Source organism: Calonectris borealis, chromosome 6 (genome assembly GCF_964195595.1).
Source record: "Calonectris borealis chromosome 6, bCalBor7.hap1.2, whole genome shotgun sequence".
Classification (NCBI taxonomy): domain Eukaryota; kingdom Metazoa; phylum Chordata; class Aves; order Procellariiformes; family Procellariidae; genus Calonectris; species Calonectris borealis.
In genome coordinates, this window is record NC_134317.1 from 4,600,802 (window position 1) to 4,615,117 (window position 14,316).

At 49.3% G+C, this 14,316-nt stretch overlaps 1 protein-coding gene and 1 long non-coding RNA gene across 9 annotated transcripts in view; one reads left to right on the plus strand and one right to left on the minus strand.

Moving 5' to 3' along the window:
* Positions 1–307: 307 nt before the first annotated feature.
* On the minus strand, positions 308–7,566 carry LOC142083375 (uncharacterized). 3 transcript variants are annotated; one of them, XR_012674042.1, is made up of 4 exons: positions 7,296–7,566; positions 7,121–7,191; positions 5,996–6,109; positions 308–1,845 (listed from the first exon to the last, which is right to left on the minus strand). It is a non-coding gene; the product is annotated as an uncharacterized LOC142083375 (long non-coding RNA). The 3 variants fall into 3 exon arrangements; XR_012674041.1 differs by having other exon boundaries at positions 4,570–6,109; XR_012674040.1 differs by lacking the exon at positions 308–1,845 and having other exon boundaries at positions 2,298–6,109.
* Positions 7,361–14,316, plus strand: part of ZEB2 (zinc finger E-box binding homeobox 2) — a 114,784-nt gene continuing 107,828 nt past the window's right edge. For 4 of the 6 annotated variants that reach the window (XM_075152702.1, XM_075152704.1, XM_075152705.1 and 1 more), the window contains exons 1-2: positions 7,361–7,457; positions 10,058–10,195. In XM_075152702.1, coding sequence (XP_075008803.1) covers positions 10,123–10,195 — 73 coding nt within the window. In that variant the 5' untranslated portion in view covers positions 7,361–7,457; positions 10,058–10,122. Of the gene's footprint in view, positions 7,458–9,738; positions 9,948–10,057; positions 10,196–14,316 lie in introns of those variants that run through there. The other 2 variants (XM_075152706.1, XM_075152703.1) reach the window with 2 other exon arrangements.

The following is a 14,316-nucleotide window of genomic DNA, read 5'->3' on the forward strand; positions in this document are numbered from 1 at the left end:
CTGTTATCACTGAGCATATGCAACTGCTAAACATCCTATTCAATATAACTTCAGCCTGTTCTGAGAACTACATTTCACAGTTTCTTTATACAGTATCTGTCTGTCAGATATTGCCCACTAGCTTACCATAGTCTATATAATATACTTCCACCATTAAAAAAAAGAAGTGTCTTTTGGGTGTATTTTTCACTACCCGGTGTGGAAAAAAAATAGAGATTAAAAGTTTTTATTTTAATTTTACATTTCACATGTACTATCTTTCCTATATAAATGGCACTAAGAAAATTTAAACACTACCATGTATTTGCGCCTCCATTTTGGTGTAATGTCTTTAATCTGCTAAACATAAATAGTACTGCATCAGTTTAAGGTATTTCTAGAGCATCAATTTCCCTTGGTTCCTCAGTACAACAAGAACGAGCCGATAGCCCATACTCAGAATATTTGGGCCCCTTGTACATTTAAATATGCCACTAAATAAAAATTCTTAAAAGCTATCATTTCTTAATAAATCAAATTCAGACCTGGCATAAGCGAAGGCAACTCCTTGGGTCGGGCAGTGCTACTGTAATAATTAACCAGTGGTCGGAGGCAGTGGAGCAGAGGCTAGTCCTTTAATTGCTTTATTTCTTTTTTCTTTTTTTTTTTTTTTAATACCTTTCTGGTTATGGTTTTGGCCATCTGCCCCTTCCTCCTTTCTGTTCCCCATGTGGCTGAGCTGTGCTCACACCAACCCAACGCCCAGCAGCCTTGCACAACAAGCACCATTACTTGCACCTATTTGCTGACCAACTTCTAACTGCTCTGCAGCGTATGATGTTCCTTTATTGCCACCAGCTATGAGCGAGGGGCGATCTTGAGGACTATGATTTAGGTATATTAAAATATAACAAGTAAATACTGATGTTGTCTCACGGGGAGGACACAGTAAAAATCTATATAAAAAGTTCTGGATATTTTAAAGACCTCAAATTGAAACAACCTTTGGTCTTCTCGCTAAGTGGCATATAAACAAGAAGGGAACACTGCGTATCTGAGATATTTCTTTATGGTTTCCCAGCTTAACCCCACACGGTTTTAAGTAACGTGTATGTATTGCAGCAAATGAATGTATGTAAGAAAATGAGGCCTAAATGTGCTCATATCCAAAAGATACATGGTCTTATTAATGCATATATGCCATGCATAGATTATTAACAACTTCATAACTAGATAGAAACTTACATTTCAATAAACATACTTTTACAACTGCAAAGAAAAAAAGGTTCGCATTAGGATGTTACTTACTTCATGTCTTTGTCCTGGGAGAATGCAACTAAAGAAACCACATTTAAAATCAGACATTAGATATGCAAATATGTGTTCAGATCAGAGATACAAAAATTATTCAAATGATTAATTATTCATCATAAAAATGTCAATTAATAATTCTGAAGCATAATAGGCATCTTTCTAATGCATCTTTATTTTTCAAGCCTAAATACTGTTGAATCTGTGTTCAATTGCATTCTAACAAGTTTTTAAAAATTCAACAAAGTAAACAACCAACTGTAAACAAAAGTGAGCAGTGAATTTTAATCACTGCCAACTGAGCCAAGAAATGTGTCCGAACTTCAGCATCGATCCCAGAAGAGAAGGAAAAACCTCTACATCTCATAGTGCGGAACAGCGGACCGAGGATGCTCGCCCACCGACCTGCCGCCACCTCTCCCAGCTGCCAGAGCCGCTCGCTCCTCTCTGCTCCTGAGAAGCGGGTTTGGGTCCTGCGGATGCTGTTCTCCTACCGCAGACAGACAGACGTACGTTGTGGATGGGAGCTGAGCAGCTCTAGGCCGTCAGAAGCAACTTTATAAATGACAAAATTAACAAAAACATATGAGGGAGATTCACTTTTAACGTGCAGGGACTCGCACGAGATTAAATATTAGTGATCTGCTTGTTAGAAATGCCCAGGGATAGATAAATTAAAGCCAGACAATCTTTTCCCTTGCTTTTGGCTCGTATCCTATCCCTACATGGGTTTTCCGCAGAGGAACTTGAAAACTTTGGGAATGTTGATTCAAAAGGTTTCTTCCCAAATACCTCAGCAGCGGGTGGGGGGAGAGTCATTCCCTGACCCTTTCTTCATCTCTTCCTTGCCCTCTCCTCCATGTGGAAATGGGAAAAAAAAAAAGGCTTTGCTCTCTCAATCTCAGTTTATAGGGACACCTGTATCAAGCAAAAGTATCCAGCAGCATCTTGGGGCCACATGGGACTTCCCCCGCTCGGAAAAAACATTCCAGTCTGTCCTATCTTCTACCACCACAGGTGACTGCAGAAAATAATCCCCCCCCGGCATTTTCTTTTTTGTTTGGTTTGGGTTTTTTTTTTTTTTTTTTTGCAACCTCCTAATTTTTTCCCAAGGTGAGGGCAGCTTCTGCACCCCAGAGATCCGGGCTTGAGAAGCAGCCGGCGGCACCCACGGGGAGCCCAGAGCTTGCAGCAGCCGCTCCCCCGGCGGAGCAGGGCTGCGGGGAAGGATGCTCTCCCCAGGCTCGGCTGCAAGTGGGCACATCTCGTCTGGGTCCTCCACCTGGGGATGATTAATCCCTAATGCAGGAAGGGTTCCATACGTTGGGGAAAACATTGGAGAGCCCTGGCTATGAAGGACCCGAAGTAAAAGCCTCAGAGCAGCTAGTGTGTTTTTAGAGATGTTAAACCTCTGTCTTCACCAGCCTTAAAATGTATTAGTGGAAACCTATCAGCTAGAGCATTATTGCTGCTATCCCCCTGATTTTCTTTCTTCCACAGGGGCAAGAAAACACGCTCCCCGTTACTCATCCTGCACCGGGGAAAAAGAAAATGCACCGAAATAAATAAGGCCGTGAATCATCCCTCCAGCCAGCATCACAAAACCACGACGGCAGAAGGTCTCAGCAGAAGGCCGAGGTCCTCCAGGGCCTGTGTCCTGCTGTCCCCCTTGGTGGCTGGTCCCCTCCCCTGCCCATCACCCCCGGGTGCCTGGGGGGTCTCGGGGGGTCTCTCCCCACGCAGCCCCTTTCTCATGGTAATGAGCCCCTGGCAGCAGGATTTGTCCCCAGCTGGCCCTACAAGCCCCACTTGGGGATGGGGGGGACATGGGGTTATCTCCATGGGGGGGTACCTCCACCAGGATGGGTTTGGTGGACAAAGGGAAACCTACTGAGGAGGAGGAGGAGGCAGCTGGCATCACCCGTGGCATCGCTCCGGCAGGTTTGTATCAGGACCACCCGGCCGCCCCCGTCTCACCTCTCTGCATTTCCACACAGGAAACTTGAGGAAAAGAGGGAAAACCTGCACCCGGAGAACTGCCCTCCAAACCACAGCACCAGGTGCCTTATGGAAAGAGAGAGCTGGGATTTGTGAGGATATTTTGGGTCTGTTTGTTTTTAAACTGATGGGGTGGGGGGGATCGTATTTGCAAAAGTTTAAAATAGATCGAGGCATAGGCTCTGCATGGGGATGCTGACTGCGAAGGGGCTGGGAGCCGGGCTGCCAGCACCACCCCAATAAAGGCAGGATCTATAGGCTGTCATTATTTCCATCTCCTAAAGAAGCTGCACGCCCATTATTAGTTCAGAGCAGGGCAGGAAATCATCGCCTGGATTAAGGTTAAAATCCATCTCAGAAGGGTTTAGCTGATTGCTAAATGTTTATGTCCAGTGTCCAAAAATTAAAAAAAAAACCCCACCCCCACATACCATGTTAAATAACATCTAATAAGGTTGGGTGTTATGCCACTCCTGCAAAGATCAGAGCAGTTTATCGCTCCGATGCAAGCCCTGCTGAGGCACTTCAGAGCTGGAGAAACTGTGAGATTGAGGGCTGACAAATTATGAACAGGGATTATCTGACAATACCAACATGTTCCTTAAAGCCCTTGAGCATCATCACACGGTCTGAGGATTTGTTTTTTAGTGTAGCTGCAGATATGTATTTTAATGATATAACATCGACGGCACTCCTGCCTATTGCAGGTTAGGCTGCAGTTTCTCTTAATCTCCGGTTCATCCTCTCATTTTGTAATCTGGAAATGTATGAGCAGTATGTAAGGCATTTGTAACGGGATTAATTTATTTTGAGAATTTGTTGGTTGTTTGTTGTTTTTTCCTTTTTCTTATATAAAACGTGGCTGACTGGAAATTGAGCAAGTCAGTAATTAGCATTCACTTTTTTCTTGTTCTTTCTTTTTATCGTATGCATCTAAATTCAGTTCAGCTCTTTAAGGAATTGCCAGTCTGCCCTTGATTTATAGGCAGTGTCTTCTGGATCTGAGAGGATCTAATCCAAATTAATAATACTTGAATCTGATTTCAGGATATTTGCGCTGTGCTATATATTTCATTAAGATATCATCACTGTGTGTGTGTGTGATACGTCTCTGTGTATTCAGGTATATTTAGGCACGGACAAGTCATGCATCCTGCAAGGAAATAATGTTGGCATTTAGTGAATAGTGGCAACAAAACTTTTAGCAAAGCCAAGCTAACTCTTACCAGAAAAAAAAAAAGCAAAAATAATAATAAAAACCCTGGAGAACCTTGTTCCCACCTTTGCACCGTGACGGATTGCAGCGGCAGCAGACCTCCAGGTCTGCAGGCAGATTTGCTTTAAGCCGCTCCGTGGCTGGCAGCCCTGGCGCACCCTCCTCCCGGAGAAGCCAGGCTGGCCGGGCCCCGCGGGCACCCCGCGCAGGCAGCGCGCAGGCAGGGCGCAGGCAGCGCGCAGGCAGGGCGCAACCTGCCTTCCCCCGCTCCGCCTGCCGCGTACGGACCTGCAGCTCGGGGTTGGAGAGGGGGACAGCAGGAGGGGTGGGGGGGATTTGGTGGCGGGGGGCTTGGGGTCCCCCCCAGCTCTGCGCTGCCTCTCCCCTGCATCACACAGGGGCACCCACTGACGTCTCACGGGCAGATTTCACTAACAGATGACATCAAAAAAAAGAAAAAAAAAAATCTCGGTGGCTCTGATGAGCTGCAAAGACACATTGCGGGGGGGTGGAGGGGGTCCCCTTCCTTCCTTTGCGATGCTTAATCATCAGAAAGGTGTTCTCTGGTCAGGAGCATTTCGGAGTGCAATCGCTGGTGCCTATTGCTCGCATTCCAGTTCTTGCTTTAGGCACACATTCAATGCACAGTTCAAGAGCAGTTTGTCTTAGCTTAATGTAAGTAAAAGTATAGTGTCGGATCAGTGTACCATTTGTTTCAGTTTTCTTCAGGAGGGGGAGAAGAAAGGGAAAAAAAAAAAAGTGCTGTAATAGATTTAACTCTTGTCAAAGGAGGGAAATTGTTTCGCAGCTCTCTAACACAGCCCTTTGGGCAGCTCCACATTTACCTTCGGAAAGGACCGTACGAGTAGGCAAGACGTGAAGTTTATCTTTGCGTTGAGATTATTTCGAGCTCTTTTAGAGGAAGAAACGGCTGCGGGTTGTGCTGGGAGTTGGGCATGAGCGGATCGAGGCTCAGCCATATCAGCCCCCTTTGCAGATAAACGCCTGCGCTCAGCATCCCCAGCCCGGGCTGCCTTTACTTACTTCGATATTAGTTCTCAATTACGTGCAGTGTAAACCAGCTTTTTGATTAACAAAACAGCAGAGCATTGGTTAAGAACACTTAAACTTCAAAAAAGAAAAAAAAAAAAAATCCCCCTGGGAAGTGGGCTCTGAATTGGTTAATAATGTGCAGTACTTGCTAAATTGCTGACTTCCAGATGTGGAAAATATCTTTCTTGTTTAGGACCTACGTAACCTGATTGGATTACGACAGAAGCGTCACATTGGAAGGCTTTTGAGTGATGATTTAATTAACCATACAGTAGAAAGCTGTATTTGCCAGGAAACCCCTTCCATATTTGCATAACCAATCCCTTCAGTGCAAAGGTGGAGTCTGGGTTTCTTTTTTTTTTTTTTTCCTTTTTTTTTTTTTCCTAGCTGTAATTTTATTTTAATTTTAATACTTGAAAAAGGTGAAAAACTTGTAACCTCCCTGAAGTTCAGTCCCACGCGTTACTGGTCCGCGCTGTCTCTCTGCCCATCCAGCTACTTCCAAGGGAGAGCAGCGTCAGGAAGAGAGCCCATCTCACCCCTGATCCATATCTGTGAACAAAACAGATAGACTGTAAGATCTCAGCACGTTTGTTGTTTTTTTTTTTTCCATTAGATTTAGCTGACTATTCAAATAACCTGGATGCGTGCTGAAATGAAAGGGGGGGAAAAAAAAATGCCCCAAAAGAAACGCGTTAAGGATAAAAATAAAACAGCACCCAAACGAGCAGGAGTCAGTCAGGAGCTTATGTGCAGTGCCCGAACAGAGTTTAGTTTCTAGGCTTTATGTTAGGGTAAGTTTTCCCCTCCGCAAGAGGCGAGAGCTCCGAGCGGGGCTGGGCACCGGGACGGTGCGGGGCGCCGTGCGCAGGATGCGGCCCCCCGCCGGCTCCGCGGGCGGGCGAGGCGGGGGGGATCCCGCCGGGGGGGGCAGGAATCCCGCCCGGGGATATGGAGCGGGGGGGGGAACCGGCAGGGATCCAGCCTGGGGGCAGGGGATCCGGCGGGATCCTGCAGCGGGAAGGGGGGATGGATCCGGCACAGATTTCGCCTGGGGGCGGGGGATCCCGCGTGGGGGAGGGAAGGGGATGCAGCCGGGGGGGGTAGGGGGGGGCAAGACACGCACCCCGGAGGGGTAGGAGGGCAGAAGATGCAGCCGGAGGGGCAGGGGTGCACCCCGGGGAGGAGAGGGTGCTCCCCGGGGGGGGCAGAGGGAGCTTGCTGGGGGGGCAGAGGATGCAGCCGGGGGGCAGGGGATGCAGCCGGGGGGCAGGGGATGCAGCCCCCGGGGAGGGGGGTGTGTGTGGGATGCGGTGCCGGGGCGCGGTGAGTTTCCGCGGGGCGCCGCGGCGGGGTGAAGGCGGCGGGGCGCGGCGGGGCGCGGAGCGGCGCGGAGCGGCGCGGAGCGGCGGGGCGGGGGGCGGGCGCGGGGCGGGGGGCGGGCGGGAGGAGGTGGAATTGCATTTCTGCCGCTAAAGCGTTCGCGGAGACTTCAAGGTATAATCTATCCCAGATCCTTTCCCAGAGAGAAACTTGGCGATCACGTTTCCACATGATGCTCACGTTTGGTGCTCTTCAATTATCCCTCCCCACAAAGATAGGTGGCGTGTGTTTCAGGGTCTCTCCTCTCGCTCCTACAGAAAAGAAAAAGAAAAAAATGTCATTAGAAGAGGCGTAACACGTCAGTCCGTCCCCAGGTTTGTGTTTCCTGGAGTGGCAGAAAGAGATCAGTCCTAACCTGCCCAGCAGGAATAACGGTCCTTCCGACAACTCTTTGCAAGGCTTTTTACAATTTCTCCAGGAGCTGCATCTCCCTTCACCTTTTCTCCTCCACTTCGCGGCTTCTTCATGCTTTTTCTTCTCACCATTTCTGGCCAAAACTACAAACAAGACTTCGCAGGTAGGTTCGGAATTTAATTCCATTTTCTCCCTTTTTTTTTTCCCTCCCCTTCTTTTTTCTCATACCACCTCACGCTCTAGCGGGCTTATTTAATTTCGATAGTGTTTTATTTTTAAGCGTGTTAGATTCTTTCTGGCTTGTTTATACTTGGGGCGAAAAACCTCTTTCTTTTTTTTTTTTTTTTTTTTTTTTAACCGAAACCTGAAGTCACTTCGGTACCGCTCCGGGAAGTGGCGAGCAGTTTCAGGGCGCTCGGGGCTGTGCCACCACCACCCCTGCTCCCCTTACCTGTCAGCCAGGTACGGGAGGTGCCTTTTACAACGCAGCAGCAAAAAGTTTTAGTGCTAGGAAGGGAATTCGTCCTCCTGTAAAAAAAAAAAAAAAAAAAAAAAATCCCCCCACCCACCTCCTGCTCTTTTTATTTCAGGTTTCACATCTTAGCTCTGAAAGTTTGCAGGTACCTGTTAATGCTTTGCACGCCCTGAGCCTGCAGAGCCAGCCCGGCCGGGCACCGCTGGAGCCCCAGCCCCGGGCAGGGCTCCCCGGCGAAGGATGTTTTTCCCCAAACAGAAAGTTTGCTGTTTTGTCTGCTTAGTTAGTTTCATTTCTTTATTTTATTTTGTGAAGCTGGGTGAAGTAACACCTTAGCTTCTGGGATCCTAAAGCAAGAAGTGAAAGTACTGACTGGAACTTAAAAGTCGTTTACCAAAAAGAAAAAAAAAAAAAATAAAAAAGCTAGCCAGTCCTCTGGGAAGAAAAGTGTTCTTGAGATCTGCAGGTTTCAAATTATTGACAACTTTTTGCGGGAGGCTGAAGAGCAGGGAAGGTAGTGAAACGCATTTAAAACAATTCACCATTGGTCGTTTTGCATTAAAACGCCAATTGCCGAGGCAGGCTGAGGGTCCGGGCTTGCCTCAGTTCCTATCCTCCCCTCTCCGCCACATCCCCTGGTAGATCTGCCACCGTGATGCCACCATTGCCCACTCCAGGATCGGGAATAACTGGCAAATACTAAAGTTTCTAGCACATTTCTCAGCCTCTTCCTTCCTCAGCCACATACATCCACATCCACAGAGCCACCAATTCACTCTGTCCAGGCGGAATCCCAAGCAGGAGTGTGAGTAAACACGCTGACCCCGTACACACTATCTCAATATTCCCATCCTCTTACCTGCTCGGACATTTTTTTTTTTATTTTTTAGCCAAGCAGGTTTGATAACCGCAAACGTCTGAAAAGAGAGTTCAGGCAGAATAAAAAGACCTAGCAGCAACACACTTCACTGCTCAGTCCTGGTGTTGAAGCTCCAGCAAAGTAAAAAGACATGAAGGGGGGGAAAAAAAAAAAAAGAAAGAAAAAAAAAGCCCACTTTGCTGCAAAAAAAAAAAGTAAAAAATTGTTAAGGCAGGTAATAATTTTTTAGGTTTTGTGTAAAACTCCCAGTGCAGGAGAAGACAATAGATGCGAAGGCGAGGGGGGGATCCTGCTCAGGAGAGCAAGGGTTAATTGCCCTTGTTTTACAGTTTGCATCTGTTACATCTTTTATAGCCCCCTGTTTAAACTAATCCTCAAGTCAAAGCATCTTTAAAGCTACAGCATCTTCTTCGAGCTGGACTGAGTTTCAGGAGCGTTCTTGCAGCAAACCAAATGCTCCTGCCCTCTCCCTTTGACAGATAGAGCCTCCTGCACAGCCCGAGCACACAGGCACACACAGTAGGTCCAAAAGTTTACAAGTTTAAAAAAAAAAAAAAAAAAAACACCAAAAAGCCAACTGAAAGCCTGAAAACTCTGACAGCGGTAGTTTTGATTTCTGTTTCTTTTCTGGGAAAAAAAAAAAAAATGACACTCTGAAGCTTTGTTTAACTAAGGGGCAGGGGAAACCCTGAATATTGTCAAACTGACTAAAAAGGTGACAGAGGTTTATAATTACACTCCTGGTTGTTAGGGGGAGGGGGAGGTCTCCGTGCTGTGCTTTACCCCAAAAGGACAGGGGAGAGCCATGTTTCCCTCTCCTCTTATCACTTTACTGGAGTGCACTTTGGGGGGGGGGGGGGGGGGGAAGAAATAAAGGCAGGAGAAGAAGGGAAGAAGGCTAGCATTTCGTGTGAAAAGAAGTTCTAATGTCAAATTAAAGTACTTTTAGGAGGAAATGGTCCGCCTAGCATTGAGTCAAACAGCCTACTGTAAAAGCTGTGCATTCCCTCATACGGTCATGAGTTATGACTCATTTGAGATGTAATTCTTGTCTCTCTCTGATCTGCTTTGCTGGTGCAATACACACACACACGCACACACACACAGGGAGAGACACACACACACGCACACACACACGCTCACGCAGACACACACGCACACACGCGCACACACACACACACACACAGACCAAAAATAAATAAATAAAGAAAGAAAGAAGAAATCTGCCCGGCTGGGGAGCGAGGGGGGAGCCCGCTCCGTCTGCGTCCCACCTCCCCCGGCACGGCAAACCTCGCCGTGTGCGTGGATGGGTTCTTTTTCGGGTGCAAATTCGGGTCCCCGTTGGCGCCCTGCATTTAAATGGGATATACCAATGCCCACATTGTTGCTGTGTTTGGTTGTTACATAGAGCCTGCGTGCTGCTGAATCAGGGAGTCGAGTCCATGCGAACTGCCATCTGATCCACTCTTATCAATGAAGCAGCAGATCATGGCGGATGGCCCCAGGTGTAAGAGGCGAAAACAAGCCAACCCCCGCAGGAAAAACGGTAAGCCGCCCCCCCAAGCAAACTTTTCCGGCCGGTTCCGCCGCGGCGAGGGGGGGGAAGCCGGCCGCAGGACGGGGAGCGGGGCGGGGGGGGGGACACACACACGGGGACGGCGCCCGCCCGGGCGGCAGCGGCGGCGGCAGCGGCGCCCGCCCGGGGCTCACCGCCCTCCGCGGCGGCGGGGCCGTCCCGCGGGGGTTGCGCGGCCGCGGGGCGCCGGCGGAGTGTCGGGGGAAGGGGGGTGGTGAGGAGGAGTTGTTGGGGCTGGGGGGGGGGGGTAGCAGCGCGCCGCCGCCGCCGCGCCCCAAAGTTTGTTGCGCGGGCGCGGAGCGGGCGGGCCGCTGCCCCGCGGTGGCGGAGCGGTGGCGGCTCGGTTGGCCAGCCGCTGCCCGGATGGCTTGGGCGCTGTCAGGGAACGGAGAGGCGCGGAGCTGGGCGGTGGGAGGCGCGGAGCGGCGCGGAGCGGCGCGGAGCGGGGCGGGCGGGCGGAGGGCAGCGGCCCCGCTGCCGTCCCTGGGAAAAAAAAAAAACACACCCGGCAGCGTGAGAACCCCGAGGCAGGCTGGCACCGAGTTAGCGACTCTCTCTGTTTTTTTATTGTTAGGGACTCGAAAATGAAACTTCCTCCTCCCTAATAATTAATAATACTAATGAGTTTGGTGCCCAATTGTCCATAGTCGCCCTCTCCCCCCGTCTCCGCCGGCCGCGGAGGGCCGCGGCTCGGTGGGACGCGGTGTTCTGGGCTGATTTCACATTTGGCAGCTCTCGCTGGTGTGGGTCTCTCTTTCTCCGTCTCTCCCCGTCCCTCCCTTAGTTTCTTCCTTTCTCCTCCGGCTGATAGTCTCTCCCCCACCGCCAGCCTCCCCCTCCCCACCCGCAGCCCCTCGCATGGCCATCCCGGCCCCACTTCCAACAACTTTCCTCTCGAGGAGCCGGAGGAAGGAAGATATTTGTGTGAACCTGAACCCGTGCGCTTATAGCTCAGCTACTTCATTTAAGTGGAGAGGTGGAGGGGGGGGAGTGAAGGGGTGGGGGGGAGGACAACAACAACAACAAAAAAAACACAAAGACAAGAGAATGTTGATTAGAAACAAATGATCCTGCCCCCCCTCCCCTTCCCTCTCTCTAGGTTGTGAGTGTGAGTGTGTGTGTGCGTGTGTGTGTGTGTGTGTCTTTTTCTTGTTGTGGTGGAGGCGTCGAGCCATATGGGGGAGTGATAGAGGAATTTTAGTCAGAAACTGTTCGTTATGTTACACTGGCTTTTCCCTTTGTGTTGTCTTTGATCTATTTGCTTGGCTTAGTATTACAAAAAAACCCCAACTAAAATAATATATTCCGAGCAGCTTCCCAAGGATCCGTTCCTTGTTATCTTTTTTTAAAGTCTCTCCCCCTCCACCACCACCCTTTACTCTTGTGTCTGTCATTATTTAAGGTGGTCCTCACAGAGGAGACCTCCCCTTCCCCTCATCTCTGGGTAATTTAGTAGACATTAAAATTACACGTAATGTTTCCCTCTCCTCTCTTGTGTTTCCTCTGTTCTTTTTATTAAATGTTGGTTATTGATTTTCTAAAATCAATGTCTGTTGTGGGGCTTTTTTCCCCTTACAAGTATCTAAAGCACGTTGCTGATCAACTGGATAACAAAAGCTTTGTGTCAAGTAGCCTTTTTTCTTATGTTAAACAGTCATTTTTGAGAGAAAAAGAGAATGAGATTTAAAGCAACGCATCCAGAAGTGCTCTTTTGCAGTAAAGAATATTCTGAGTGTTTGAGGGGGTTTTATTCTTCTTCTTCAGCCTCCTTGCTTTTTCATACAAGATTATTAGTTTAGCCTGTTAAACCCATCACATGCTCTGTGATGAGGGATGCGTCTACGTGTTTAATATTTTCTCAACACGATTTGAGTCGCAACCCCCCCCCCCCAAAAAAAAAAAAAAAAAAAAAAGCTGGATGCCTCTGTTTGCCCAGGACACCAGGACTGCAGCCTGTACGCCCTGTTACTGCAGCCAAGTCTTTGGGAACACTTATGGACCGGGGTGGCACAGATTCTTGTTGCTCCCATGCAAAAGTGTGTTTTCACGGAACTGCACTAACTTGGGAAGCCACCACACTTGGGAGTCGAAAGTTTAATTGCGATTTTTAAGGTAACCACTTAAAGATCCTGCAAACTTCATTTCAAGTGTGTGCGCTGGCTACATAAAGGTCTAACTTCTTCCTTCAGTGTCTTGCTCTGGCCAAGACGCGGGGGGGGAAATAATTCTCGACTTTCTGTCTGTCCACTCTTTTCTCTTTGTGCTCCGTAATTTGTTTCTTTCATTCATTTCTGAGTGAGAAATGTCCTGGTTCTGCGAAGCAGGTAGAGGAGCGAGGGTGGGTTTGGTTAGGGTTTGGGTTTTTTTTTTTTTTCATTTTCTCTTTCTCGACAAGCACGTATCCAATGCCTTTCCCGTTGGGAATTGCCCAGGATTTATCTGGACTGAGTGGATTTTTCTTCTTTCTTGGATTCGTGGAAAAGATGTCACTTCTGAGCTTGTGTCTTTGCTGATAACACCAGAAACGGTGATGCTTATCGAAATCAGACAGAAATTCCTTAGAAACGCAGCAGAACCAAAATAAAATTAAAAAGCCACCAAAAAAAAGGAAGGGAAAAAAAAAGGAAAAATAGATGATCATCAAGGAAGCGAGGGGAGCGTGTGCAATCACACACAAATTACAGACGGGGAGAAAATAGAAGAATCCAACTAATGCCTCAGTGGGCTCCACGCCTGTGTGCGTGTCTCTGCGTGTGTGCGAGGATGGGCAAGGCTCGGGATTAGATACCGGGGCCGGATAAAATTACGGCGGAGCTAAATAGGGTAGAAAGGAAGAAAGGTCGGGATTTTCCAAGATAACGGGGTTGATGAGAGCTGCTGGAGTGAAGGAGAGGTGTGCGGGGCGGGGGGGGAGCTGAGAGAGGAGATATGGAAATCAATGAGGGGTGAGCCCCCCGGGGCAGGGAGGGGGGGGGGGCAGGACGGAGGATGGGAAGGAGAGGACCCCGAAAGCAGGGCGGGGGGGCGGGAGGTGCGCGGAGCGGCAGCCCAGGAATGCGGCGGCGCTCCGGGAAGTTCAGTCAGATGATTCCCAGCGCCTGACTCACTTCGCGGCACTTTCACTCGGGAGAGAAGTCGCGGCAGAGGAGGAGGAGGAGGAGGAGGAGGAGGAAGAGGAGGAGGAGAAGGAGGAGAGGGCAGCGAGCCCCCTTTCCGCCCCGCTCCGCACGGGCGCCCCGCGGAGGCGGGGGCTGCGCTGGCGGCCGGTGCGGTGCGGTGCGGAGCGTTGCGGTGCGGAGCGGGACCCGGGCACGCACCGCTGTCCGGCCGGCCGAGTGCCCTGCCCTGCCCTGCCTCAGCAGATGAGCTGCCTCCCTCCTTGTCGTGGTGGTTTGGCGTTTGTTGTGTGTTTTTTTTTTTTCCCCCTTCCTTTCCTCTCCCTCCTCAAAAATAAAAAATAAAATTAAAATCCCCAGGAAGGAGGGGAAGGGGGGGGGGGGGGGGAAAGTTGGATCTAATTTACCCCAAAGTTTCAGTAAACAGCTCTCTTTGATTCTTTTGCCATCTCGCTTCCAGTTGTAAAGAAAAGGGAGAAAGTTCAATGCTTTCAGGGCGTCTGATCCGAGGGAGAACACAGACCAAACAAGCAGACACGATTATACTTGCTCAGAGCCTTTCCCAAAAAGATACCCACCCACCCTCCTTTCGGAGATGCTGGGGAAGGGGGAAAAATCCTCCTTCACTTCCCACTTGAAAAAGAGGGGGAAAAAAAAAAAACCCACCAAAAAAGCCTGCCTGCTGCCTTTAGTGAGTGGGAAGTGAGGCTTGTCTTCCCTGCCTGGAGAAGTTTGGAGGTAGCTAGACTGAGGCTCGGGTGTGAGGAGGAAAGCTGCTTTTTGTGAAATTCAGGTGGCAGAAGGCAGAGCGGGCATCTGGGAGCGCTGCTTTTCCCGGGGACCTCTGCAGGGCTGGGAATCCGTTGCGAGGAGATTACTTCGAGAGTTGGCTACTGGGTAGGGAGACAAATGTACTACCTCCAGAAAAGCACCTGGAGATAGGTATTAAAAATTAATGCAATAAATGCGAGTGAC